Source organism: Enoplosus armatus, chromosome 5 (genome assembly GCF_043641665.1).
Source record: "Enoplosus armatus isolate fEnoArm2 chromosome 5, fEnoArm2.hap1, whole genome shotgun sequence".
Classification (NCBI taxonomy): Eukaryota; Metazoa; Chordata; class Actinopteri; order Centrarchiformes; family Enoplosidae; genus Enoplosus; species Enoplosus armatus.
Window position 1 is genome coordinate 11,315,121 of NC_092184.1, and position 27,885 is coordinate 11,343,005.

At 38.7% G+C, this 27,885-nt stretch overlaps 1 protein-coding gene across 1 annotated transcript in view; it reads right to left on the bottom strand.

Moving 5' to 3' along the window:
* The window catches only part of LOC139285432 (neural cell adhesion molecule 1-like), a 51,323-nt gene extending 23,684 nt beyond the window's left edge, over positions 1-27,639 (bottom strand). Inside the window, exons 1-9 of the mRNA XM_070905997.1 lie at positions 27,534-27,639; positions 13,760-13,873; positions 12,437-12,646; positions 11,025-11,168; positions 9,522-9,659; positions 9,041-9,158; positions 7,565-7,725; positions 4,494-4,636; positions 3,193-3,216 (exon numbers count right to left, since the gene is read on the bottom strand). Of these exons, the coding sequence (XP_070762098.1) occupies positions 3,193-3,216; positions 4,494-4,636; positions 7,565-7,725; positions 9,041-9,158; positions 9,522-9,659; positions 11,025-11,168; positions 12,437-12,646; positions 13,760-13,873; positions 27,534-27,639 (1,158 nt within the window). The remainder of the gene's footprint in view (positions 1-3,192; positions 3,217-4,493; positions 4,637-7,564; positions 7,726-9,040; positions 9,159-9,521; positions 9,660-11,024; positions 11,169-12,436; positions 12,647-13,759; positions 13,874-27,533) is intronic.
* Between the last annotated feature and the right edge of the window lie 246 nt (positions 27,640-27,885).

A 27,885-nucleotide genomic window follows, 5' to 3' on the forward strand; every position in this document is an offset into this window, starting at 1 on the left:
AATCTCCCTCAATCCCCACATTGTGCACCCCTCTACTCACAGTTATCGGACAATGCTTTCGTCTGCCGACACTGAAGGTTCAGTGTAGGAGGTTATTCAGAATGAATTTGTTTCTCCGTCTTAACCTTTAATACCCAAGACCACAGTAAACCACAGTATTTCCTTTAGCATCAAACCGACAACGAACAGCTAATCTGTCACAGAATATCAACTGTAACATAGATTGTCTAGGTTTCGTACATGACTGAAATACAGTATCTCTAATCTGCTCAAACATTGCACAGTAATTCAGTGTCTCCTCCGTCTGCAACATCATAAGTATAGTTGTCACATGAAAGGTGAAGATAACACAATTAAAATCATAACCCTTTGCTCTCTATTCTTTTTACTTGTACATGTATAACCCTAGCTCTACTGTCTAATGTTAGCTTAAAGGCACCCTGTGGAGTTTCTGGCCACTGCTAGCAGGAACAATGTTTTTACACGTGGGTCCACATTTTGTTGTCCTCATGCATGTGATACAATGCATATTCCTGCCAAAGGTTTCATGCTCTTCCACTGATCTACAGGTGGCGGTACCCCAGCAACAAATGCATGGAGGAAGAAGGCCGCTAGCAAGTGAAACTTCTAAGAAAAATTGGTTTTGCAAATATTTTATGAGGAAGGAAATACATTCAACACATTTGTTAGACCTCAAGGATAAACACAATGTGTGTTGGTGAGTAAAACTGAAAGTATATTTTGTTTGTTTACAAGATGTTTACACTCCACAGGGCACCTTTAATAAACCATAACCAGATGTTTTTTTTAGGGTTCTTTAAGGCTTTATTCAAGCTTTAAAGATGTAGGCAAACTAAAACAATATAAACACATGGAATGTGCTTTCTGATGCTTAGTTTCTGAGGCTTTTCTCAAAGTTTGTATGCTTCTTAATACAATTGGACTGAACCATGAAGAGAAGTCAAAGCCCCTCACGAATGAAAAACGTTAACTGATCCACTGTATAAAGCAGATCACTAAATTAACTGTTGTTACGCATCGTCTTACTGTGCAACAGAGATGATACATTTTTTAAGTTTATAATATTGAACAGATCATCATCTGTTCTTCACTGAGCAGTATCCAATAACTAAAAAGGAAAAGTGGAGTTTTTGAAGATTTTTCACATTACTCCAATAATCCTCTTCTCGTGTGCCACTGAATTTCTGTCTAATGAACAAAACATCACTGACAAATGTGATAAAGCAAAGTACAGTATGGGAATAAATCTAATAATCAGAATTTTTATTATCATAGGGTTCTACATAAAAAAGGTCTATGTACTAGATGAACAGTATTATTCAAACAAGAAGCTGACCAACTAGGGAGTCAAAGAACTGAAAACACATTTAAATAAACTGCTAATTAATTCTGTCTATTCATCACCACCACACATCCAAAATGGCACAGTACAGATCTGTTCTGGTTTTCTGACCAACACAGAAATCTCACATAAGTATATTCATGAGAAAATCCTGCACTTGACATCTTTTAAAGTTTGTTTAAATATTGAACAATGAATTAACAGCTGCCTTTTTTCTTTCGTTTTTCAATTCACCATGACCACCCCAAACGAATGTCGTTTCATTTGTCACACCCGTCCTGGATGAAATACAGCTGTGATGATGATTACAGATAGCATGACAGACGGACATCGGATGAACAAACAGAACATGACAATTAAACAATTAGCAGCCGTTTCCTCACACATTCATTAGAGCCCCACCATGGAAATCATTTCCTTTGCTGATAATCAGAACTATAAAAAGGAAAATATAAGCAATCTGCTCTTTCTGTACTCTACAGTGATTCAGTAAGGCTGCTAATCATTTCTGAGAGATGCCACAGATCACGAAGCATACTGCAGACTAGGGCGCAAAACACACTGCCACCACAGCACAGCTGTGCGTCATATGACATGTGTCACGTGACATGTCATGGTGCTGCACGTCACGATGCAGAAAATGGGTGGGTGATGCATATTGTAGTTGTCTGTTTTTTTGTTAATAATAAAACGCCTCAGAGTGTGTTATTCATTTCCTCAGCAGCCACCTGCAGAGTCAGTCTTCACACGTACAGTATGGCTGGTCTTTTATGACATATAATGAGACTGTGGGGTGTAGAGCTCTGAGTGTTACTCTAGCCCTCTGATGAGTCTCTCCTAATCCAGTCCACAAAAGAGGACAATCTGTCAGAAGAGGAAATCTAGGTGCAGCAGCTGGGAGACCTGTTCTGCAAAAAATGCAGCTCCTCAGGGGAAAAAACTACACTGGATAATAGGACAAAGGTGTAAACTGTTACTAGGTGGTGTGTGCATGTGTGCCAGTGTGCCTCGCCTCTGAGACTATGTGGGTTAACATGGGAAAAAATAGGCCTGTCGTGACGTGCATCATATGGTGGTAGCGTGTTTTGCACTTGAAGTGATGCTCCATTCAAAACCTATTTTTTAATATGAAACACTCAGCCCTGTAGGCTTGAAAGGTGGCTGTAAAACGTTTATACTTCCATTTTCATGCAATGGTTGTAGTAGTCTGCTTGAAATCAGTGACCAGTTTTCCCGGCTGGAAAAATGCCCATTAAACCTCTTTTTGCAGCATAATCCACTTCTCCACTGGCCACCTGTATGTTCCAAACACTCATATTCTCTTATTTCTGTCGGCAGGGGCTGAGCGTTTGATACTCAAAAGATAGATTGTAGGTGGAGCACTTTTATCCTCAATTTTCAAGTGATACTGACATAAATGTTAGACAATTTACAGTACTATGGAGATGATAGACAGACTGAGCTGGGCTTGAATCCAGGCAACCTCATGCTGTGATGGAAAGTTTGAAATGATCAGGCAACAGCGACACAGAAATGGTCTTTCCCTTTTATTACGCTATTAACCAAATTCTCATCTGATCTCGTGAGATAAGCCCCACGCGCTTTCTATCACAAGATCAGTGAAGTTTTCAGGCTCTGTTTGGGAGGCATGCAGCAGTCGAATCAATTTCATGAACTCTGATGAGATCATTCCTTGGGGTTTTCAAGAAACAGCTGGGAAGTGTTCAATAAAAAGGGGATTATTTGATTTCAGTGGGGGTTTTGTTAAATCTGGAGGCATAGTTTGCAACACTACTCCAGTACATTTCTGTGCCACGCGGATTTCATACCTGATAGATCCTGTTTAGATGTGCCTGTAGGAAGAAAATGTAGTGCATGTAATGGACTGGCTCCAGAAATCCTCCATGAACTACAGTACCTCTCTGAAGCATTTTCCCCCTCATTACCTCTCAACTGTAGCAAGACACCAAGACCTTGAAGAACCAGGCCATATGGGCAATAGATGTACGAGAATACCAATCGGGTATTCATTATTTTCGATGGTTTGCACATGGAGTATTGCAGAAGACATAGTATGGATGTAATGGTAGACAGGAGGTAAGGCTAGCTCTTGACCAATGCCAAAAACAAATTTATAAGATGGTAGCAGATTATTGGTAGATATACATTACAAATTATATCATAATATAAAAACTTTTCAATCACCAGCATGAGCAGAATAATGATAACAGTGATTGAAAATGCTAAACAAACACTTGTTCAAGTGCTCATTCTAGCAAACGCTGTACAATAAGAAGCAGACAAAGTTTAATTATTGCCTCAAATTGCATGCTTATTTTGGGAATGTTATAATTGGGTTTCTGATGCAGATTTTCTTGACATTTGGGAAAACTCGAGTCAAATCTGAGTGTACTCCACATTACTGGCTGAGTATCGCTGAGCTAATTACATGCGATCCACAGGGCCATCTCGAAGGAGCTGCTAATTTAGAGGAAATAATCAGCAGTACATAAACCTTGTTGAGGGTGTTTCGCAATGAAACTGCAAAAGTCTCACACCTGCACATGATCAATATACCTCTTGAATTTAGGTTAAAGGTATTCAGTTCCTCTCCATGAGACACCGGCGTCCTGCAGGCTTGTGTTCCTGCCTGCCTCTAGTCAGCATGTCCCAATTCCACATCATGTACTAATGCATTATTAAGTATACTATAACAAAGTCAGTGTGCATACAGGAAATGATGCATGAGATTCATTGATATCAGTCAAACTGCAACGTCATGAATATCTCACTAATTTCCAATTTGGAAGCATCACAAATTGCAAGTAAAATAAATGTTTTCATGGATTTATTTCCATATAAATGATTCGTCAGAGAAAATACACCACCATCATGTCATTTTTTCATCTACTAAGTGGTTTTAGCATGTCATTTTCCCAGTGTGTACTTGTTAATTAAAAAGATGATAATTTATGTGTAGTATAGACACAGATAATATCAGTCTACTTAATAAACCAGGTGTGGTTCACTAACTCCCAGAGGAAAAATGCTTACAGGACACCGGCCCTCAAGTACCTAAGATTAAGATATTTAGCTTCCACTGTCATCCACGCCGCCTTTATTGTTTTACCTGCTCTCCTTCAGTGAAGACGCGCTCACCGTAGCTCCAGTTGATGGTGGGAGTTGGATCTCCTGATGCCTCGCAAGTCAGAGTTACCTGCTCCTCCATCTCTGAAGTGCTCTGGTTTACGATGTATGTGATCTTAGGTTTGACTGTAAACACAAACACAAAGTCATCACAACCGCACTTGCGTGACAAGACAGCCAGATGGTTTGACAGTACAAGTACAATAAGTACAACTCTGTGGATTTGGGACGAGTTCAAAGGGAGGATGAGGATCAGCAGCTTGACAGGTGAGTGGGATTTTTTATGCCAACAAAATTGTATTTAAGCTTGTCGGTCCCGGCAGCAGCACAGTAGTGATAACCATGTGTGGATCCAAACTTAATTCAGGTAATCATTTATTTCTCGTATTTCAAAGGAGCTGGTCTTCATTTTCTTGTTTACATTTGAGAAAACTGTCACGTTACAGTACACCTTAGCTAACCTGAAAGCACAACAGGGTGCCACCACTGTGACATGAGCAGAGCAAAGCAAATTGAAGTGCTACTTCTGAAGCGTGAGGTTGAGCAATACTCTGTGTTCTCAAATGTTTCATTCCACTCCATGAAGGATGAATGCACGGATCAAGCAATACATTTGCTTAATGTAAGCCTATTCAATATATACATATCATTTACAATTTTAAGCACAAGAAAAAAAATGCGACCTTGTATTAAAATGCTCTCATCTCAACTGATAACTATCAAATAAACAAAGGAGCAGCTGTGTTGTAATTTTGTTATTCATAACATGTTTGAACATGTATTTACAGCCAAGGGTGTGACAAACCGATTGGCAGGAGGTGACTATCATTTTATAAATGGACTGTATCAACTATGTTAATCCTGATCCATTTTCTGATACTTTCTTATTGTTACACTGGAACCCTTTTCTAGGACACAACATTGTGAGCGATAGGACCGCGGAACGGCAGCCAGCGGTTTCAATAACAGTAACCACACTGATGATGAGTGTCAGCAAGTGAAGTGAGCTGAGCTGCTTTGAGTATTTTGCAGGTGCACGACGCCTCTAAAAAGCTTCTGCTGCTGTCTAACAGCTGAGTTTAAGTATTTTGTTCATGCTGGAGAGAAAGAGAAGAGAAAGAAATCCTGTCTGAGCCTTGCTGCCACCACAGCTTCACTCTGACACTCGCACACACTTTTCTCCAAAGATATTGATGCATAACATATTTTCTGACTATCTGCTTTACTAATTTCAAGGTAGCCCCATTTAAAGTCTCTGGAAATATATTTTCCCAATGAGATTCTTACTTTGAGGTCGTACATGAAACTTTCTCCTAAAGATAGAAAAGTATTGGTTATTTCACGACAGACGTCTGTATTTCGTTTTTTTGTCTGTGCTCTTAAGGATTAAGCAACATTTGAATCAAAATCAAATAACAGTTGTGAGGTTGTTTGCTTATATTGCCAGCACTGTCAATCAAATTGATCAAAACACAGGCATACAGTCCTGTTACACTCTTAATAAATAATAGCTTAAGTCCCATTCAGGCGGCACTCCTTAGTAATTTAACACATCGCTCTGGATGGCATCTTAACCATCAGGAAATTACAGGATAGATGTGGATATTAAGCATTACAAAGCCAATACAAAAGGCCAAACGCCTCCTCTGGGAAGCATGGGAGAGTTGAATCATCACATTTTTAAGTTGTTTTCAGTATCAAAGTAATCCAGTGATAGTTGTCTGTTGTACATTCATGGGTACAATTCAAACATGAACTGCTAACTAACTAATTCTGCATACTTTTAATGGTACATTTAAAGTAACATATAATAAAAATGAAAAAAATATATAGGCTTTTCAGCGTCCTTCAGGGTCTTACTTTCATCATATTGGTTCCCAAATAGGCCTGTATATTGGTGTTATCATGTTTGTATCCATCAGATTAGCAAAAATATTTTTGACATACAGTTTGTCGTACAAACTGCTCTTCACGCACAAGATCCACTTTAAAATACAAGGACATCTCTTCTGGCAGGACTTACCAGTGAGTTTGCTGAAAAACAGTACAGTAGGTAATTGCAGCTGTAATTACTGGGGTGGGGGTAAAAAATGACCCACATGCGCACACCAAACGGGATTAAAATCACTGACCAGTGCAAGTAATGTTAAAATCACCCACCTTCCCGAGAGAAATCAATCCAGTCCTATGAATGCTTTAATTGTTGCTTATTCAGTCATAATTATTGAATGTTAGAGAGAAATACATAGGTTTGAAACCACATTTTCAGGGTCTTTAAGGTGTAACGTATGCGCTGTGCAGCTGTAACATGTAAGAAAATTCAAATATCTAATAAGACTTGGTGTTGACAGGTACTCAATATTCAAGAACTTCCATCAGGGAAAAGAAAAACATGTTCGGGAAACACATTTATTCATTTCTACAGCTTTCATGTTCAGAAGTGGGAGATTAGAAGGAAACGCATGATTGCAGCTTTTCCCACATTGATGTGAGGAGACCAGAACTTTGTGAGTGCGAGAAAATCTTCGAGATAATGAGGAGAATTTGGCTAAAGACGTAAACAATGTGCTTTGAAAGCTGTCTTCAGTCAATTTAGAGTAACTGCTTACCCGTCGAGCTCTTAAAAACCAGGCCCTGGCCACCTCTGTTGTTTAGGAAAATAAACTGCACCGGCTAACTCATTGTACATTTAATTGACAGAAAGACTACATGAACTGATGTTGTGATTGTGACTGAAATTATGGTTGTCGTTACGTGACAAAATAAAGACAACAACCTTGTGGGCAAAAGTGAAAAAAAAAAGAAAAAGACTTCAAAGAGTTCAGCTGAGCTCATCCCACTTGGCCAGTTCTCTAAATCCTTAAGCTCCAGCCTTACATGAAACAACCACAACCCACACTGAAACAACACCTCATCTTGTATCCCTTAGAAAACAGACACATAACCATACTGTTCTTCCCCCACCTACATACTCTTATACCTCATTCCCACACGCTTGGAACAATTTATATTGTCACTTTAGCTCATGTATGTATATGAAACGTTCTGCCTTACCAAACACTCTCAGACTGAGTTCCTGCTCACTTTCCCCAGCTTTGTTCTTGGCAATGCAGGTGTAATCTCCTTCATCCAGCTTGGTCACATCCATTAATGTCATTTCTGAGCCATCTTCATTAAAGCTGTACTTCTCCCCTGCCTCGAGAACCGCTTCGTTCCTGCGGAAAACATGAATGTTGAACATTATATCTAATATCTATATATATCTATATAATGTTATATTCAAAAAGATAACCGTTTCTTAATCTTTAGAAAATAAGCAGTTTTGAGATCCTTGAATGACAAAGTGAAAAAGATCAAGTGATGAAGTAGAAGTGCAGTGATGAGAAAAGAAGAGGTGAAAGCTGAAAATCTCAGAGCACAAAATGTTTTCACAAAAATGAGGGCAATGATGTTTTTCTTCTTCAAGCCTTTTGGCATTTGGTGTTAAGAGTCAATTTGAACAAAAATGGCTCATGTATTTTCATTTTTGTCCTATTGGAGTGTAAACTGTTTGTCACCATTGCCGGCCATGTAAAGCAGATGATGTTCTCTGGCCTCTGACTGTCTGTGATCACTTGTTGTGGGTTTCAATGCAGCTTTCAACAAGTTACAGGCACCGTTTAACTGCAAAAATGATTCCAAGGGCAACAACACACTAAAAACCAGGGCCAACAGTAGCTCCTGGGCTGTTTGCACTTTGCACCCCCCCAATCTAAGTTGCCTACACAGTTAACTGCTGTCTTGGAAACAGGATGAACAGGAACAGTTAAACAAAGCAGAAGCCTATCAATGGCTGTATTCAGATACACAGAATAATGCGGCTATTGATGACACTCCGGTCTTCAGGTTTCACTTTTTACATGCACCTTTGATACCCTGTGATTAAGTGTCCCATTGCAATGAATAAACCAGTTAGTAGAATATCCCTAATATCCTAAAGTGTCTGGCATACACTGTGGCCTCCAGTTTGATGGAGGTAAACTGGCGCATATGGCCAATACCATTCCCGATGTGGGTGTTTTACTGTATGGATATGTTTAAATATGACTATTGCAATAACCACCTGTAAAAGATGACTAGCAAACGAGCTGTGGACAACCTCAGCATATTTACCTCTGACAACAAACTGAACCAGCAGGCTAAATGTAGACTACGTATTCTGTATGTTTAAAAAACCTTTTCTTTACATCATTATGTAACATTTATATAATCATGTAAATAATGCAAAGATAGCTATTAAGGCTATGGGTTACTAATGGTGTGTAAAATTACACTTTTCATGCAGTCCTGCTGTATTAACAATCCTAATAACCCTATAATTTTACAATCACCCTTAATGTGTTTGATGTATATGTCCGGTCTTACGACAGGTTAATTCTACAAAACTAACAGATACGTTGTTTAAATTATAAGGGCAATGTGCTGGCATCTGACAAGTGCTACTGCAAATATTGAAAGCATTTGTCTCTCCAGTTGCTAGCAGAGTTTTACCTTGTCCAGGTCACCATGGGTTCAGGATAGCCATCAACAGCACAAGTCAACATGGCAGGCTGCCCGACATCTGCTGTGGCATTCACCTCTGACTGCCATACCCTGATGGTCGGGAGCACTGAGACACAGACAGATAGATAAATAATAAAATAGATAGAAAGAAAAATAAATTGGTAGATAAATACATACATAGATAGATAGTAGGAGGGAAAACAGACACAGAAGCAGTGACAAATTCAGAACACTTATTTTAGGCACACTCATTTGCTAGGCTCAGAAGTTGCAGTAAACAGACTTCATTAGCATGGAACATCTTTGATACACGGTTGCTCTGGGCAACTGTTTCCACATTGATGCTGAGCCTGGTCGCCTCTAAGGATCTACAGCATATTTAAGCGTCATGGGACACCTGTTGCACAAAAACAAGCACACAGGAACAAAAAGGAAGAGGAAGTAGTGCGAGGGAGAGGGGGCTGCTAACCGTTCACAACGACCTTGATGACCCGCAGATCAATCTCGCCGCGGGCCATGAGGCGACCCTCGCAGGTATATAAGCCCTCATCTGTCTTCTTTATGCCACGGATTTGAAGGTGATTGTTGCTCAGTACTTTAAAGCGAACTGTAAGGAAGCAGAAGACAAATGCATTTTCAGGTGTGTTCTATATTTGACAAGTTTAAATTAGGCACTCACACAAATATTTGATGATAAACAGCTGCTGTTGAGCCACCAAGAGGATGACATGGTGATATAATGAAACTCTAAAGAAAACTCTTATCTGAATGAGTCAACTATGGCAAAGATTGACTGATATATCTCAGTGACAACTTATCAACATTTTAACACTGATGTCTGATTTATTCACCAATATCTCTGCATTATTACAACAAACTTAATGTTGAATTTATTCATTTTCATCAAGCTCCATTAGTCCAAGAAATATGCATGCATCTTTCTCTATGCCTGGGGAATACTGTTACACAAAAAACAACTGAAAATATAACTTGTTTTTGGACACAGATTATATATAATTTCCACTTGACTCATACCTGTGAGCATGCCCAACACATGGCCAAAGCCCACAAGACACAAGAACTGCTTCAGTTTGAGATGAAATGTGAACCGAATAAATTGAATCATGTAGTAATTCAAAATACTATTACATCCCACACATGAGCTTGTTATTACGTTTCCAGTGAGCAATACCAACAATACCACACATTATGATATTGCTCAGTGTCAGGGGTGAATAACAGAGAATCAATTGTATTTTCAAATTCAAAACCAAATTAATTTTTCCTTTCAAAGCACAGGATAAACCCTGGAGGAGCATGGCAACAAAAGCAGGGCATCAACAACTTTGAGTCTCCAACACTGGTAAATCTCCATATCCATTGTTGCTTGCTGTACATGTGTTTGTATTTTGGCCGTGTGGTTTTGTAGTATGTAGTAATCTATGTCCATTACAGTTACAATAAAAAAGTCACATTTCAGTTTGACCTTTAGGCTGGACTTTTGTTTTAAAATATGCTTCACGTTGGTTTATCCTCAAATCTTAATTCAACAAAACTGAAATACAATTATGATGTTACTCTGAGGTAAATCTTGTTTATGTTCTGGCCATATTACGTTGTTAATATGGGTATGGCTAGGTAGTCATACATCAAATTGTATGACTACCTACATACTTCCCTGATTTGCAAACTCAAGACAATTTTCACTTTTGAAAGCAGCACAACAAGGAACACAAAATACTTAGTAATGACAGCTTTTTGATTCTTTTCTAATATTATGGACTTTTGTAAACTAGACCATGCAAACTAAATATCAAACAATATTTAAAACTATTCATATTAATTTGTTAATGTTTATCAAAGAGTTAAGAGTTGAACAAAACACTAACAACTCAGGAGTATTAAGAATGTGTGGAGTTAAAACAGATGACAGGAGCCAACAACCAAGTCATGCTGTTCAGAGAACTCTTACCATCTTTTTCCATCTGTATTTTTGCTCCTTTATATTTCCAGTGGATAGTGGGTGGAGGCGAACTGACGACGTCACAAACAATGTTGGCATTGTCTCCTTCGGTAAACTCCTGGGGTGAAGGTGCATTTGTGAAGGTGATTTTTTCTGGAATACAACATGCAAAGATTTTTACTTTTTACTCCTCTGTATTACAGCATGAGTCTCATCAAAATGCCATCTTCTTCACTTAGTTTGTCTGTGGGGAAGGAATACATTTTTATTCACTGTCACTGATACAGACATTTATTAAGCATTCAATATTGTTCCATTCACACACAACAGGAAATCTTCAAAATCATGGAGGCAATTTATTTTCAATTCAAGACCACAAATCTAATTCTGAACCAGTTTACAAGCCATGGTTGAAATTTATAAATTCTATGACTTTAAGCAACCAACTTCCTTATAAATACAATAAAAATAATTGGGCAGTGATTTATGTTTCCCCAAGACAATTATCTGTCTAAACAAGCTGAAGAGGAAGAACTGAAACATTTCTTAAACGAATTGGTTGATGGAATTTGCTGGGAGCTCTACACAGCATGGAATGAAGCACTAACGTTAACTTGCAGACTTGACTCAGGGCAAAAAATGAAAAAGTCTTGAAAACAAGTGCTAAAAGTTTTCATGTAGAACCTTGAACACACACAGAAAACAACTGTACCACTCATTGCCTGCAGGGGGCACAAGTGATGATGCTGCTGCTGTCATACTTCCCTTCCCTATAGATGGCAGAAGTTGGCATGTATCTAACTGCTCTGACAATGGCAGTAGCTTGCTTAATGTGAATGTGTGAGTTTGTGAGTTGACGACAGGCCAGTTCCACGAGGTGTTTCACATGTAAATATAGAACATACGTAGTACATACAATACATTTTTCTTCTTAAAACACAATTTTCCAATTTTCTTAACATTTACCAGGCCAGGACAAATGCACAACCTAACTGAAAAATGAAACTGCAATCTTATTTTGCGATTGACACTGTATATTGATTTTAACATACAATATCCACATGGGTGACCACTTCTAATAACAACCTAAAATAGGAACTGAAATAACAGGGAAAATTTTGTTTGGAATAGGATTTCATCTCTTGTGGACATTTGCTGATGCTTGGCATTCATGGAAAATAAAAGCCATTACTCACAAGAACTGCACAACAGACAGGATCATTAAGCAGCCCTCTAATGGTCTTCCGACCGTTTATTGAACTGATGAAAAATCCATCCTCACTTGAAAAGAAAAAGAGTAATGTGTTGCCCTTGAGCAGTCAATAAAATACTGTGAGTTCAATAAACAGGATTTTTTTTCTTCTTCTTCTGTGCTACCACTCAATAATTTGGAGAGTGTATGGGGTGAGGAAAGTACTTACGGAAGATTTTCACTTTGACAGTTGACTCCCCTTGCTGGTCTCCATTGGTAGCGACACACTTGTACGTCCCTGCATTTTCAGTCCCAGCTTTATACAGTGTGAGGGTGGAAGATGACTCATCGTTACGGGTTACTGTTATGTCTGGTCGGTTCGGTTCTATCCTGTCCCCACTTGGTCCAAACCAGTCTATCTGCTTGGCAACACCTACAACTGAGAGCACAGCAAAGAGCAGTATGTTAGAAAACCGTTGTCTAAAATGCGTACACATTCAACATCATTGAAGTTTTAGCGGTTTAGAGAAAAAACAAAACATTACAAAAGTAAGTTTGAGTTTATTATTGGCTGATATTTTATGCCATGCTTTGCCTTGAACAGGTGTGGAGGGAAAAAGGGAAAACAGGGCATTAAAGGGGGTGTCATGCATCAAAGGTCAGTCATTGATTGGATTGGTAACCAAGACATCAAAGGTCAATTATTGATTGGATTGATAACCACGACATCAAAGGTCAATTATTGATTGGATTGATAACCAAGACATTTCAGCCATATGGATACACCTCCTGGGCCCCTAAATCACGAGGATGTCACTAAGTATTACTTAAAAGATGGCTTGTGAAGTGATGTGGCGTTACAATATAATCCTGCTAAAGAGGGTTGCGTGGTTGGTAATGTTAAGTACTTGTATTAGTACTGAGTATTATTTGATTATTCGTACTTCGTCTGAGTACCAGTTATCTATGAGTCTCTATCTGCAGTAAGCACTCATGGTACTGACATGCCAACTTGAATCATTTTTTGAGAAGTACCAAAATGATGCTTCATGCTGTGAACTTTTGCACATTCCTGCACAACTGTACAGCTCCTTCATTCTAAAAACAGATATATTGTACATTCTTTTTAATAATATTTTCATATTTTATTCTTTTTTCATTCATTATCAACTTGTGTTTCTTGACTTTTGCAGTACTTGTTTTTATCTTTTTTATTTCTCTTACTATGTTTATTGTAATGCACAAAAGTACTAACGCAAATTCCTTGTATGTGAAAACCTACTTGGCAATAAACCTGACTCTGATTGTTTTTTCAAGTGAAGTTGATTTGATGTATGAACAAATTATTATTATTTTCATGAGAATATAAACATGAAACACAGACCTCGGTCTCTGTCATTTTTTCTGTTTTCAACTTCTTTTCTTTTCAATAGCTTTAGACCACATCTTTAAAATAATGTAAAAATAGAGGTGAAAACAGAAATAGGCTGGATGCAGGTTTGAAAGATAACAATTGGGGTGTTCAACAGTCAAGACAGTTTGGTAAACTTACCTTCACACATGAAGAATTTGGACTCTCCGAGGCTAATCTCACCCTGACTTGGTGTGATCTGCACTTCCAGAGAAACTGCAACAGAAAAAAACATATGCAATACAAAATCAGAAACTTGGCAACACAATAAATGAACCACTGCTTAAGAATGCAGAAATGCTTACCACTGTTTTTTAAGAGATAATACAATTATTGAAACCACTGAAACCAAGAAAACACTGATGTAATACTTACCTGCAGTGTGCAATCTACAGACAATCAGTGCTACAACTGCAGATGTTGATATTTGATGAACTTATATTTGATTTGCTAATTACAAAAAGGAGTTTTGAGTTCATGCTTGGGAGTTTCATCCATCTTTTCCCCTTCAAGACTGAGAATCTAACCACAGTTGCATTCGCAGTTTCACAGTCACAAGCAGTATTGTATTTCTATTTTAGTTAACAGTTGTTACAAGCATTAAATGTAAAACTTCAAGCACGCAATCAAAGACAACAGCAGTTAAAAAGATAAAACTTACAGCAGCTACTATTTTCCTTGCCTGTAGGTGGCGGTACCCGCATGTGGAAAGCAATGCACATGCACATCAATAAATTGACTATGCCAGTTTTGGCTGTAGCAGTCCTATTACCAAAATCGTGGACATTTCCCGTTCCTCTTTTGCCTGCAGTCTTCCTGTCCTTTCAAGAGAAATAACGTCAAACAAGCAGTCAGCAGTGCTGTCCTGCCAATATACCTTGAGAGAAATTATACTTAATATGCTTCAAAAGAAATCATGCTGTCTGTCTAGCGAGATACATGCAGTGCGTCGCTCAGTGAAAGTCTGCACTTAATCAAAGACCGAATGAAAAAAGACCGATTTTTGTTATTTGACTGGGACAGAAGTACGGCCTGAAACACTTTGGTGCTTAATTAGTACAAAGCTTCACTTGTTTCCTGCAGAATCTCCCAAGGGAGCAGTCAAGGGTTCCTGTGGTTGCCTACGAAGTGTGACTAAACAGGCCCAAAATCCAGCTCCATATTATGCATGAGCAAGAGTGTGTGAGTGTGTATGTACCACTACTATCAGTGAGCACACACACTGGAGGTCAGGGCGAGAGTGGGCACAAGGTGTTGTCAAGTGACACAAGGAAAGATGGACTGGAGTGAATGGGCAGAATGGCAACACATGAAGTTAACAGGTAATAATGATTTATTTAGTTATTTAGTTCTGTTTCCCTAAACGAGACATTCCCTCAAATGTGAAAATGTAAAGATAATTGAATCTTGGAATCTTAAAACAGTCAAAAGTTAAAGAACAAGAGCAAATCCCTTTCTAATATTCTGCCTATTCCCGTTTGTTGACTTTAAGACAACTGATTAATTTTTATTAGATTAGAGCCATCCAATTTATGAACCCATGTAACTGCTTACACTCTAAACCCTAAATACTTAACCCTGTGCTCGAGATCAAAGTGTAAAAACGTTACCGGTCTTGTATATTTCTATTATTGTTTTGGTGATGTCACTATTAATGAATGCAGGATAGGTTCAGGGGAACAAGGAGAAAACAAAAAACTGCTATTGTTATTAGTGGGAGTGGTTGCCACTCACAAGACTTACAGTGACTTTAAAGCACTAACTACAAAGTTCTTGTACTGATTATGAATAAAGTACTGATTACGACTAAATCAAATGAAGGATCAATCAATTAATCGATCACTTTAAGAAATCAAGTGAGCCTAAAATATGTATGAGGTCCATAGTCAATGAAGCAAAGTAGAACCTCTGTATTTTTTGAAGATAATACTTTTGTTGCTAATTCACCATCATTCAAACCTGTTCCATCCCCAGATTTGACTCCACAAAATAATGTTTTCTACATCTTCCACAGATTGATAGTCAGTAGGTGTGGAGAGAGCAGCAGTGTTAGCAGGTAGAAACTGGAGGTAAGCAGTGAAAATCACTGTGGTTTGCACTTTCTCTGCGGTCAGATTATCCTCATTTCAGTCAATTTACAGTAACACAAAGCATAATGCACTATAATTGATTGCATGCATGACAGTTACTCAGCTGTTTGAAGGTTTTATTTTCAAATGAACCAAACTCTTTAATTTTGTCAGCAGGATTTTATGTTCAAAGTGAAGGAAAATGAAAACGAGGCATCAAAAACCCTACTCATTTTATTTTCATATCAACAACTAACTAAAACAATGTTATGCTAATTTTATGGAAAAGGATTTTGTTTTAACCGGACGGGGGAAATAACTACGGTTGGTATTCATTTAGTCAAACAAACAGGCAACTCATTTGCAGAAGAGGCATGATGATGATGATGATTCAAGTTTACTTGTGAAGCCCATTATCACATTCAATGTCTGACAGTGCTTTACATCAGCAGTGGTTCCCAACCCAGCTAAAGATATTCAAGCAGACAAGGAAAAATCCTCAAAAACATGCTATGTACATGAAAAAGAAAGTGGTAACAGAAACAAAATGAACAATTTGACCACAATTCATTAATTTAGTAAAACAACATGTTCAACACCAATGTGATAAACCCATTATAATAACTCTAATAAAGTAGATGAATGTCCAATGAAGGTCAAATAAGCCCGATTAGATAAGTCCAGGAACAGATCCAGCATCAGTTCATCATATTTTTCAGGGGGACAGGTGGGTGGAGTGGCATTTAGGGTGAGATGTGGGGCAGGTGATGAGTCAGTGTGTAGTAGCATTAAGCATAGTGACTGAAGTAGCTGACTTCTATGTGCGTTTGACGTGGTCCTGGAGTGTAAAAGCGTAAGCTCATTTTGTTCAGACACTTATTCCCTTTGACATTTCTGCTGGGAAGATCCACAGACGGTGCAGTTGAAAATGAAACAAGACTGGCGAGATCAGGACTTACTGTAGCTTCTGTAATGTGACTAAAAACTGCAGAGTCATGCAGAAACATACTAAACACTTACCGTATTAAACGCAAAAGTAAACATTTTTGACGTTAAATAATAGTATGTATATATTATACACTTAGTTGTCAGTTTATTAGGTGCACCTAGCTTAAACTCATGTAGCCTATTAAAGCAGCCCTGCAATAAATCCTACCTACCAAGCCATTTATATCAATGAAACTAGAGTAAATATTACAAACACCTCTCGGTATCATGCAACACAATTAAACCCCAAACTGCAGCCTCTCAAATGGCCATAAAGTGGAATCAACAGTTTCAACTAAACTGAACATTAAAACCTTCATGAGGTTGTATTAGACTGCATTACAGTATATTCCTTTCATAAGTTCCTTAATAATGTAGGAACATGTGCTATGAGCTGCTAACTGATAAATTGCTAACATGAAAACAATCTCATGGTAAGAATTGACTTTTTTAAGTGTTAAGACATCAAAAACTTTCATCTAACTGAACCAGTTGTGTGCATTGAATTAATGTCAAAGTCAGAAAGCAGCGAGCCAGATTGTAAAACCTGTCAGTATACTTCACAACCCTGCTTTTCCAATATTAAAACCAACAATGCAAAACCGTTCTCATATCCTCAAAGCGAGCTGACATTCAGAGGGATGAAGGTCCCATGGGGAATTTCCATCACATGATCCCCCATCCTCTTCACTGTCTCTCACTAAGTGTTTTCCTCTGTGTTCTGTAGAATGCAATGTTCGAATGCAAGAACAACACACCTGCACAGTCTGGGAGTTATCCAAAATAAACTATTGTCTAGCCCAAGCACTAATTGGTTCTCTCAGATCAGAGGCAAAGCCGTGAACCCTTTTTGCAGATAGTTAGGAACAAGATAGGGTAATTGCTCTCCAACCAACAACTCACTTTTCATATATTAAAAGAGGCTAACAAGCTAGTGTAGCTGAAGTCCAGTTAAAGGGCAGGAGCTCTTTCAAAGCAGGGTGTGGCCAAATTACAAGAAGCAACTGTGTGTCCTAGAAATTTAATCTACATGTGAATCCCTAGTGACTAATCCATTTTAAACCCAAGTAGGGCTGAAACTGCATGGGGATCTCGACATCATATAAGTTAACGGAGCACAGCACTGTAGATAAGAGAAGCGTACATTACGTGGAGAATCATCTATACCAGGGGTGCACACACTTTTTCAGCATGCGAGCTACTTATAAAATGACCAAGACAAAATGATCTACCTACTATAAAAATGCAAAACATATATTTATTTATAAATATATTGAGTATTCTTTATATGTACAATATATGTTGGTGTACCTTGCATAACTGCATGAACCCATATTGCACAATATAACTCTGTACATTTTTTGTCATTACCTTACTCTGATGACTTGCACTGAATGGAATCATGATGAATCTGATGTGTACAAACTGAAGATTTAAATGCAGTATAAGGTATATTCTTAGATTTATTCTTTCTTGTAATATTGAAAACCCTGCCATTAAACTGCACTGTTATTTCAGTGAACTGCTAATCATCAAGCACAAATTCTTAAACTTACTGTAAACTTATCGTACGCCTCGAGTTAGAAAAATGTTCCATGAAAGAAGAATCGAAGTGTGGCTGTTTATTAACACTGGAACAAGGACTTAAAAATGAGTAGAAGGGAAGATGGCCCAAGAGCATCAGAAGGTGCTATGTACCACTAATTGGCAAACCAAACCTGAGGCTTATAAAACTTACCAACGGGAGTAACATGCCCAAACCTGTGCTAAGTTTCCTAGTTGTTAAGGCCCTCAACATTGGACTGGTGGAGAGACCGACAGAGAAATAAACAATTCAAGTACAAGAGTATAAGATAAGAGTGACCTAGATTTGGGAAATCATGCAATCCCCCTGCAGTTAAACTTGACATTCCCTATTAAAATGCCTCTTCAGACTTTGGCTCTTCATCTAAAAATGTTGCTTTTACAAAAACGATGAAAAAATTCAATCCACTCTTCATCAAAATCAGCCTATATTGACCACCTATAATACAATAAATTAAACCAGCAATGTGAAGTTGAAATGCAAAGTCCTCTTTCATGAGGACGAGGACAAAAGACCACGTGGAATTTTCCATCAACAAACTAATGTCAGGAAACTGACCACAAACACTCAGAGACGAGGTATTTCTCTACCTCTGAGCTTTAGATTCCATTTCACATCAATAATTTCATTCTGAAGACTGAAGAGAAAAGACACACTGACAAAAACCAAGGAGGATAATTAGATTTAATAGTCTCTGCCTTCAAGACGTTGCCATTTATGGATGCAGAATATGGTTGGAACCCCAAGATCAGCTGCCAACAAATGGATGAAGACTGGCGGTCTGTCCGAGAATCTGAGCAGCAAATTAAGTCTTATTTACAATCGCACCATGTGTTCAACTTAACAGATGACACATGATGGTCAGCCTTAATTTTAGCACAATACCAAGAGAAATACCAAGAAAGCACCAGCAATAAATCTAGTCGTTGGTCTATTTTCCTGCATCTAAAACAAGAAAGCACAAGGCGAATTTGAATGCAACACATGAACTGTGGCTTTGACATTAGCAGTTCATTTGTGATGTAACATTTACTGTAGCTGTGGGCAATGTCATATTTGGATGCAGGCTGAACATAACTATAGAAGACAGCTTGCAGTGTCAATAATTCATGTCTCTATAGGTCATAAAGGAAACCTTAGTGTTTGCAGTCTTAGAGCAATCTCATTAAATTTATAGCAACATGGAGTAAAAATACTACAATGAGTGGTAGCATGTTATCAGTTACATAGTGTATTTCTCTGCTGCTTCTTAATGCAGGTCACAGCATAATGCAGCAAAATATAAAATATTTTGGGCCATTTATTTGAATGTAACTGTGGTTTAGGAGCAGAAAAGACTGCATCCTTTCTCAATTCAAACTACTGTAGTCTTTGTGTTTCTATTTAAGGGTCATGTTCATGATTTCTTCGGTACAGTCATGAGACATTTGACTTCTTAATACTACTGCATACACATGCACGGGTGTGTTTGCGTCTGTGTACTGATGGTGGAGGAAGGTGGTTATTTCAAGAATGGAAATGATGTACAATGATGTCCTTGGGAAACAGTAATCAGTGGTTGCAGTTGGAGATCCTTAAATAGCCTCATGTAGCCTAAACCCATCCTTTCTAGCTCGGGTTGTATCTTAAATTTAAAGTTCCCCACAGGAGTTCACTGACTTTTCCACAGTTATATTGGAAGTAACTGATAAGATATGAAGAGCAAGGACACCATATAGATGAGAATTTATACAGAGCTTGGCCTCTTTCCTCTAGCCTCCGTAGTTATCTTAAAACAACACCTCGGGTGCTACTGCCTGTGCTATTAGATGTTGTAGTAAGCCTCAACCCAAGCTGTGACTTGCTTCACTTGCCTTGTGGGATTATGCTCATTATCTATTCTGCCAGCGTAAAACACACACACACACACACAGACACACACACACACACACACACAGACAAACACACATACCACCACTTCAACTTAAAGCCTGCCAAATTGACAGTCACAGTTATAAACCTTAGCTTAACTATCTGTAATCAAAAAGAAACAAAAGAATCTAATCTGTCCTTCAAACAAGCCACTAAGGCTTGGAATCACCAACTAGTAATACAATACTAAATCAATATTTTTATATTATATGTATTTATATTTTTCCCAAGGCAACAGCAGTATATTACAACAAAGGAGTTTCTGCGATATGTGATACATCACATCAAAGATTATCTATGATAAGGAAAAATGTATTCTTTACATAGCAGGAAAGAAACCTATACTTATTTATTTACTGCAGCTTTCAGTTTGACAGTTTTACAGGCCGCTGAGATGAAAACGTGTGTTGCCAAAATGAATGAAGACTAAGCCTTTTTAACACACACACACACACACACACACACACAGCAACATGAACTAGTGTGCCTCTATTTCAATGTCAAACAGCCTTTAACTGGTAGCGTCTCAGCTGCCGGAAAGCAAATCATTTTAGAGTTCAAATGTCTGCAGGAATGAAGTGCTTCTGCATCAGTAATGCTGCCAGTGTGTTTATAATATATTGCAAGAGACTGACTCACAATATCTCACAAAATATCACGATGTTATTTGTCCCACACGCACTAGCTAAGAAAAGCTGCCAATAACTCACCCACTTAGACCAATTTATTGTGCTGATTTGTTATTACAAACACAAAAACTCTGAAATACAACATATTACAACAATACATTTGTATACACATACATATAACATATACCAACTGTGTCTATTAAAATACTTACAATAAATAAGTAATAAATAAATAAAATTACAATAAAATAGTTACAATTGGTGGCTTATTATGAAATTACAACAAAATGTACATTACAATGTACAGTATGTAACTTGTTCTTAAAAAAGAGACACTGGCACGTAATTCAAGCGTTTTTGTACACACAACCCTTACACATTTTGATTCTCCTTGAACAGTAAAAAAAAAGATTTACGTAAACATCACTACAAATTAACTAGCATTTAATTTAGAACAAACACAGCTCTGAGATCCCAGTCTTAAGAGGGACAATGCATACTCAAAGTGGTTGTATTCGGGACTCACTACTTTTAAGGAACAAGTGAGTATTTGCTTGCTGCTCATGCCTCTCAACCACAGTTATACTCACTTCTACCAGTTGCTATGGAAACGGGTTTCCCAGCTCCCCTCTCCCCATATTTTGACATCACCGCTCTCTCTCTCTCTCTCTCTCTCTCTTGCTCTCTCTCTCTCTTGTACGGCTGTGTGATTGGTTGCAGCAGTACAGCCTCAGAGGAGCGACTACTAACATTGAAGAGGTCGTCAAAACACAGCGCACAACTTCAACTGATCACCGTGATTGCCTTCAGTGGCTCGGCCATCGGTGGTATGAACGTCTGCACCTGTTATCCACATATTGTTTATACATAAAAGGTGCGTTATTATTTATTGAAGCCACGTGATGTATAAAGAGCAAATTTTAACAATTCATTTGACGCTCAGCTGGTGCTTCCCTTATTATAGCCCCAAGCTGAGGCGTCAATGTCTGCTAGGCTTTAGACACGTATTTCATTTGTGCATTGCTTTTCAAACATGATAAGAGTGCACAACAGATGGCCGGAAGCTCACAGTAAATCTCTTTGCATTATGTTTAAAAGAAATGGTTATGTGCCAAACCCAAAAGGAACCACTAGTACAGAGAAACTGCCTTCTTAATTATATCTATTTCAGGGCTTCCAGTCCAAATTACCCCTGTAAAACCTAAATCTTAATCCCAAATCTTCTTTCTGTGACATCTACAGCTCTTAAGGAGGCTTACAATGTAATTCATATGCACTTAAATCCTTTTTATAAGTTATAAATGATTAATTATATCTGAAAATTAACATAGTCTGCAATAACAGTCAGCTGATAACAGGATTTGTTTCGTGGCAGCAGAATGTTACATGTTAAAAAACGAGGGCGTAAAATATCACTGGAAATACTGACGTAATGGTCATATTTATAAGTTACATAATAGGGCAGCGCACATTAGAATAAGAGGCCGAGGCAGCAGAAGCTGAGCTGCCACAGTGGAGATGATTCAGACTCCTATCTGTTGTTGGAGAGTGGTCGTTTGAAAGCAGTTTGGCTGTGATATTGAAGTATCATAAAACATGTCATATTTTATGCCATATCTCTTTTATCATTTTGTCATAAGCCAAAAGGATCGTTTTAGTCCCATGTACTGTAGTTTGATGTGCATCACTATAAGAAGGGCTGTGAACTAGAGCTGAAACGATTAGTTGATTAATTGATTAGTCGATCGACAGAAAATTCATGTTCAACCATTTGGATGATTCATTGCTACTTACACCTTACATGATAGCACAATGAATATATTTGACTGTTTATCAGACAAAAAGCTATTTCAATATGTTTTCAAATTTTGCCGTCTAGAAATTATGGAGGGATTTCGTGCCAATTTTCTTTCATTTTACAGACAAAACAACTGATTGATTAATGAATAAAATAGTACTCAAAACAAACGACGTATAGATATTTAATTTAATAATTAAAAACTAGACACTCATTTTAGCGTATCGACAGTTTGTTATTTTGTCATCACCTGATCTTGGGAGATTCTTCATATCCTGAGAATTTAATCATGGTGGTGTGTGCATTATGCATCACTTGAGTCTGTTGCAAAACAAAATTGGACTCACAAGTTAATACATTCCTAGATAGAGAAGATATTTTTCCATTCTATACAGTTGCACATGAATGCACCATTCTCCCAGACATGGCACTTTCAGCTGCATTTCTACGAACTACTGAAAAGAAAAAATAATAAATACAAACACAATTTTGGGCTGTGGTAAATCTCTTTCATTGAGTCTCTCAAAAACATTCTGTATACTGGAAACACTGCCGTAGTGCCATAACATCTTTTAAGTAACATCATAACTCAAACTGAAGCCAAAATATGAGTTATAATGAACTCTCCCTAATGGGTATATGCCTCTCTGAGCTACATTCTTCCTCTCTTTGCTGAAGATAAGCTGTGACTCAATGAGCTACGGTGCACTCCACTTCAGTGGCCAACAGAATTCGCCCTCATTCAGGCAATTTAGTGTGAGTGCCCCTCAGCATCTGCCTCAGCTGTGCACCACACAACAAAAGCCCAGGGAGGCGGAGAGCTGAGCGTCTGTGGCCCATCATGCCATGCTGTGTACTCCTGTAATGAGTCAGTATTTAGAAGGCTGAAAACAAGGCCAGAAGAAAATGCAGACATGGTGCTGGCAGGGACACTTAAAATATAGGGGAGACAAAGCTTCTGGAAAATCACCGGAAAGAGATTAATTGTGGTTTATTAAATAATTCTGACAATTCTGTGAACACAAACTACTACAATCCAGGATAAACATGTTTTGTCACCAACCACAAACAGATACGTGATGCTGTGAAATAATAATTATGCCAAAAATCCCAGTCTGATTTTGATCCAACTCCAGTAGAGCTGTACAACCTGTGCAAGGACTGAGAGAGAGCAGTCTGTCACTATGTCTAAAAAAGACATGCATAATCATTGAAATGGAAAGATTCTTGGAGGCCGAATTCTGGGGACTGTGCAAAGATGTTTTATTTTCGGCTTGAATCCGGTGTGGCAACCACACACAAGAATAGGGAGTCTGTGTGGCATGAACAATGACTGACATGGTAACATCTCTGCGAACACAATGAATCACCACAGCCTGTCGCAAAATAACACTCTTTCTTCCAGATTAATCATAACAGTGGTTCTCCAGTGGCTTCCCTGTTAGTGCTAGTCACGACACAAAGCAACTGCCTTCTTGCTACTAGCGAGAAAGCCATTAAGGTTTAGCAGAATATAATACCCTAATACTGTGCTAACTGGGCAGAATTTCATGCATCTCTAATAATTACTGTAACGACAAAGAGGCAAAAAAGGGGGACAGGGAGGGCAGGAGGGCAGGAGGGAGGGAGCCACAATGACCACTCAGCCACAAGCTGCCTGGGACTACACAGAACCCCGAAGCCTGGCACATGCACACAGCTCTCTCTGTGTGTCCATTCAGAAGGCAGACAAGCTGGGACGAGCCGGATAAGCCTGCCTGTGACTCCACCAGGAAGAGGATCAATAAAGAGGGAATGCACCATTTCAGATACAGCCAGACAGAGCCAGGGGCAGGGCAGAGAGGCAGAGCAGCACTTGAGTACTCATTATGTTGTGTAGGATGACACAGTGTGTGCAGCCACTTCTGAAGTCATCTATGAATGGGGGGGAAGACGATGCAGACCCATTAGAGATTAGGACAGACCGCACAGTAATTGGATTAAAGCACTAATGAAAATAAAAAAGGGCATGAGCGTGTCTCCATCAAGGTTACAGAGCTGAGAAAAGATAATTGTGTGAACATGCTGATAGCAGGTAGAGAAACCTGTCGCCAGAAGCCCAAAACCTATCCTATGACCAGAGAAATGTTGAACAATGTTTACCATGTCCATCTCTTTTCCCCCGCTTGCTGGCATGGAAACAGTTGCAGCTGAGCATTTGGACATCATCCACCAGCAGTCAATCACATACTGATGTCCCGCCTCCCATACTAACAGAGTCTGAAATTAACACCTGCCAAGTATCAAATGCCAGTAAAATTTGTCTTTGCAAGTAAATAAACAAGGGTCACCCACCACAGTGGCCAAGATGATGATGCCTCAGCTGGTCTTTTCCTGTGCTCAGATTATATCCCTTCTGACCACTGTACGCTCCACAACCATAAGCCAATCAAATCAAAGCAAAACAGTGGCTGTGCATCAAACAGGCTTCTGATTAGTTGCCTATTATGTTGGTGCTACAAGACCGTTATTTCCCATTTGACTGAATGTTTAACCAGCCCACAGTAACACTGATTTAGAGATAACCACATACAAACAGCCATGATAAAAACAGAAAGAAAAAAGCAAGACAACAAAAAGATCTATTGAACCAAGTTTGAAATCAAAGCCTCCATCTGCTCATCTCTTTACTGAATTTTTCACAACATTCCTGATTAATACAGAACACGAAGCAGCACTGAAAACGAGTAGGTTGGTCTTACAGCTCAGAGTCTCCTCAGGCAGACGGGTCATTGAAAAATAGAAACAGCAATACTGTTACCTGCAGTCTGAGAAGCACTGTAGACCTTTATCTAATGACTTACATTTATCTAATGATGGTGATGATTTGATATTCATTAGTATTGAAACAAGCGAAATACAAAATTATACCTATCAGGCTTTATTGAAAAACATTCTTGTTTAGTTAGTTAATGAAGCACACAACAACTCTTTTAATCACTCGTAGTTTCAAAACACCAAAATAATAACTCAGTGTCAATTGTGTACAAGTGGCCAGCTTCCAGCAAAAAATAACCTAATTTTACCTCACACACTGAGGAATGTGCTGCATTTCTGCATTTCCTCCTCTTAGATAATCTATATGAATAGGATGTCTTGCTGTCTAACTAACCAGACTGCCGTCATCAAATGCCTTCAGTTCAATTCATCCTTTTGATGTGTACCTGCAGCGCATCTCCCTGCTGGAAAATCAGCCTCTTGCCAACCATATCAGAATAAAACCCTTTGATCGTAACAAAAGAGTCATCTATGCTTCACTAAGAAGCTCATTTGTTTTATCCTATTTAAAATTAGTTAGACTTTATAAGTCCCTATGGGGGAATTTGTCCTCTGAATGTTACCCATCCTAACTATTTAGGAGTGCTGGATAGCCACAATGCAGTGCCTGGGGACCAACTGCAGCTCTGAGGTCAGGGACAATATTAGCAGGAGTATCCTAATAACTAATGTACTTGTTTTGGGGGGCTGGAGACCAAAGCACCCAGAGGAAATCCATGCAAACACAGGCAGAACATGAAGACTACACTTTTTACTGTGAGGCAACAGTGCTAACCACATTCACGTCAAGAAAACACTTGTATGTGCTTGAAATAAGACTGATAGCTTTGAGAGCTTAAAACATGCTTTAAATATTTGTGCTCAGGGTCATGCTCCAAATTCTCATCTCAGACTCCTTACACTCAAAACTTTCAATGAAGAATGTCAGATTTCTTTGACGGTTGGGAAATGCTTTTCTAGCCCCTCTGACAAGGGCATGCTTGGTACTCCGGTAGCACGTTCAAGGCCACAACTGATGTCCCTCATTAATCCATGCCACATCTAATTGTGTTAAGCCATAACAGCGGTCCATTTGCATTCGTAAGCAACAGTGCCATGCTCTACCACAATTTCTCCTGTTGCTGTTGACTAATTAAAGATGCTGCTGACAAGCTAGATGAGGATGGGTGACACTGGTCAAGCTTTTCAGACATACCTTCGTTGGTTTGTGACCATAAAATTTCCCTATTCAGATTGACACTTGTGGAAGATGCATTTAAAGAGTGACCAGTATTGTTGTGTACAGTTGATCACTCCCCTTTTCCCCGCAATACAAGGTGGCAACACAGTAAGATACTAAGCCTTTCCCAGCATGGGAAGGGCAGAGAAACAGATGCAAATTCAAGTCAGATGCACACACCTATGGGGAATTTAGCGTTTCCAATTTAGAGTCTTTGAATTGTGGAGAAAGAAACCTCAGCACCCAAAGAAAACCAGGCAGGTGGGTTGTTAAGTGTGTAAAGCATCCTATGTACTGAACGAGGGGCTTGAGAAGGATAATGTTCGGGAAGAAGGGTAGTTAAGGGAAGACATGGTCAGGCAACCTTAAGAAGTATGCTGTTTTGTGTTATCTTTCAGTCAGCCAAGTCTGCAACACAAATGTTGTTATTCAACCATTTAGCACTTGAGACAACAAATTCATACGAGACGAGCAATGACTCATGAACAACCTGTTACTACACCTGCTAAGCAAATCTGTTCGTGTTTACTGTTTACATGTTTAATATCAGGTGTTCATTTCTCTACATTCAAGAAATATTAAGCATTGAAATTCAATGCACATAGTGCTCATACCACATCCAGCTATCTGCTTCAAAGAACAACAGAAGCAGAAAGAGGCTTCACAAGAGAAAGACTGTTACCGTTTCATTAAAAGCACTAATTGGGAGGCTGGATCCTGCATTCCCCTCATGTTCCTGATAAAGCTGTCAGTACAAAAGAGCAAAGAAAGCCCAAGGTTGTGTTTTGCATTCTCTGAGACAGACTGACTAGGCGTGGTCTGTCTTCATAACGGCTCCACTGAGGGCGACAGATGGCACAGAGGCACCTTATGACACAACATGAGCTTCCACACACATACCTTGTTGGCCAATCAGAAGCTGGACTGTAAAAATAGACTCTGGGACAGGGCTAGCCTCCAGAGAGTTGACTACTCTGTTCCTCAGGGCTAGAATCTCTGGAGACATCTATGGAGAGCGAAGACTCTCGCCATTAATCTAGGCACTTAAAATCTGGGTTGTGATGAATTAAGAGTGCGGTAATGCATTTTTTCTGATTTTATGCCTGCACATTATACATGTAATAGGACTCTCAATACCTGCCAGTATCTAAGTGGCCTAAACTAATTTCATTACCAGTGGACATACATGGATTTGAGGGTCATATTTACCTTCAATGGTTTCCAGGTATCACACCTTGACAGCAGAAAATAA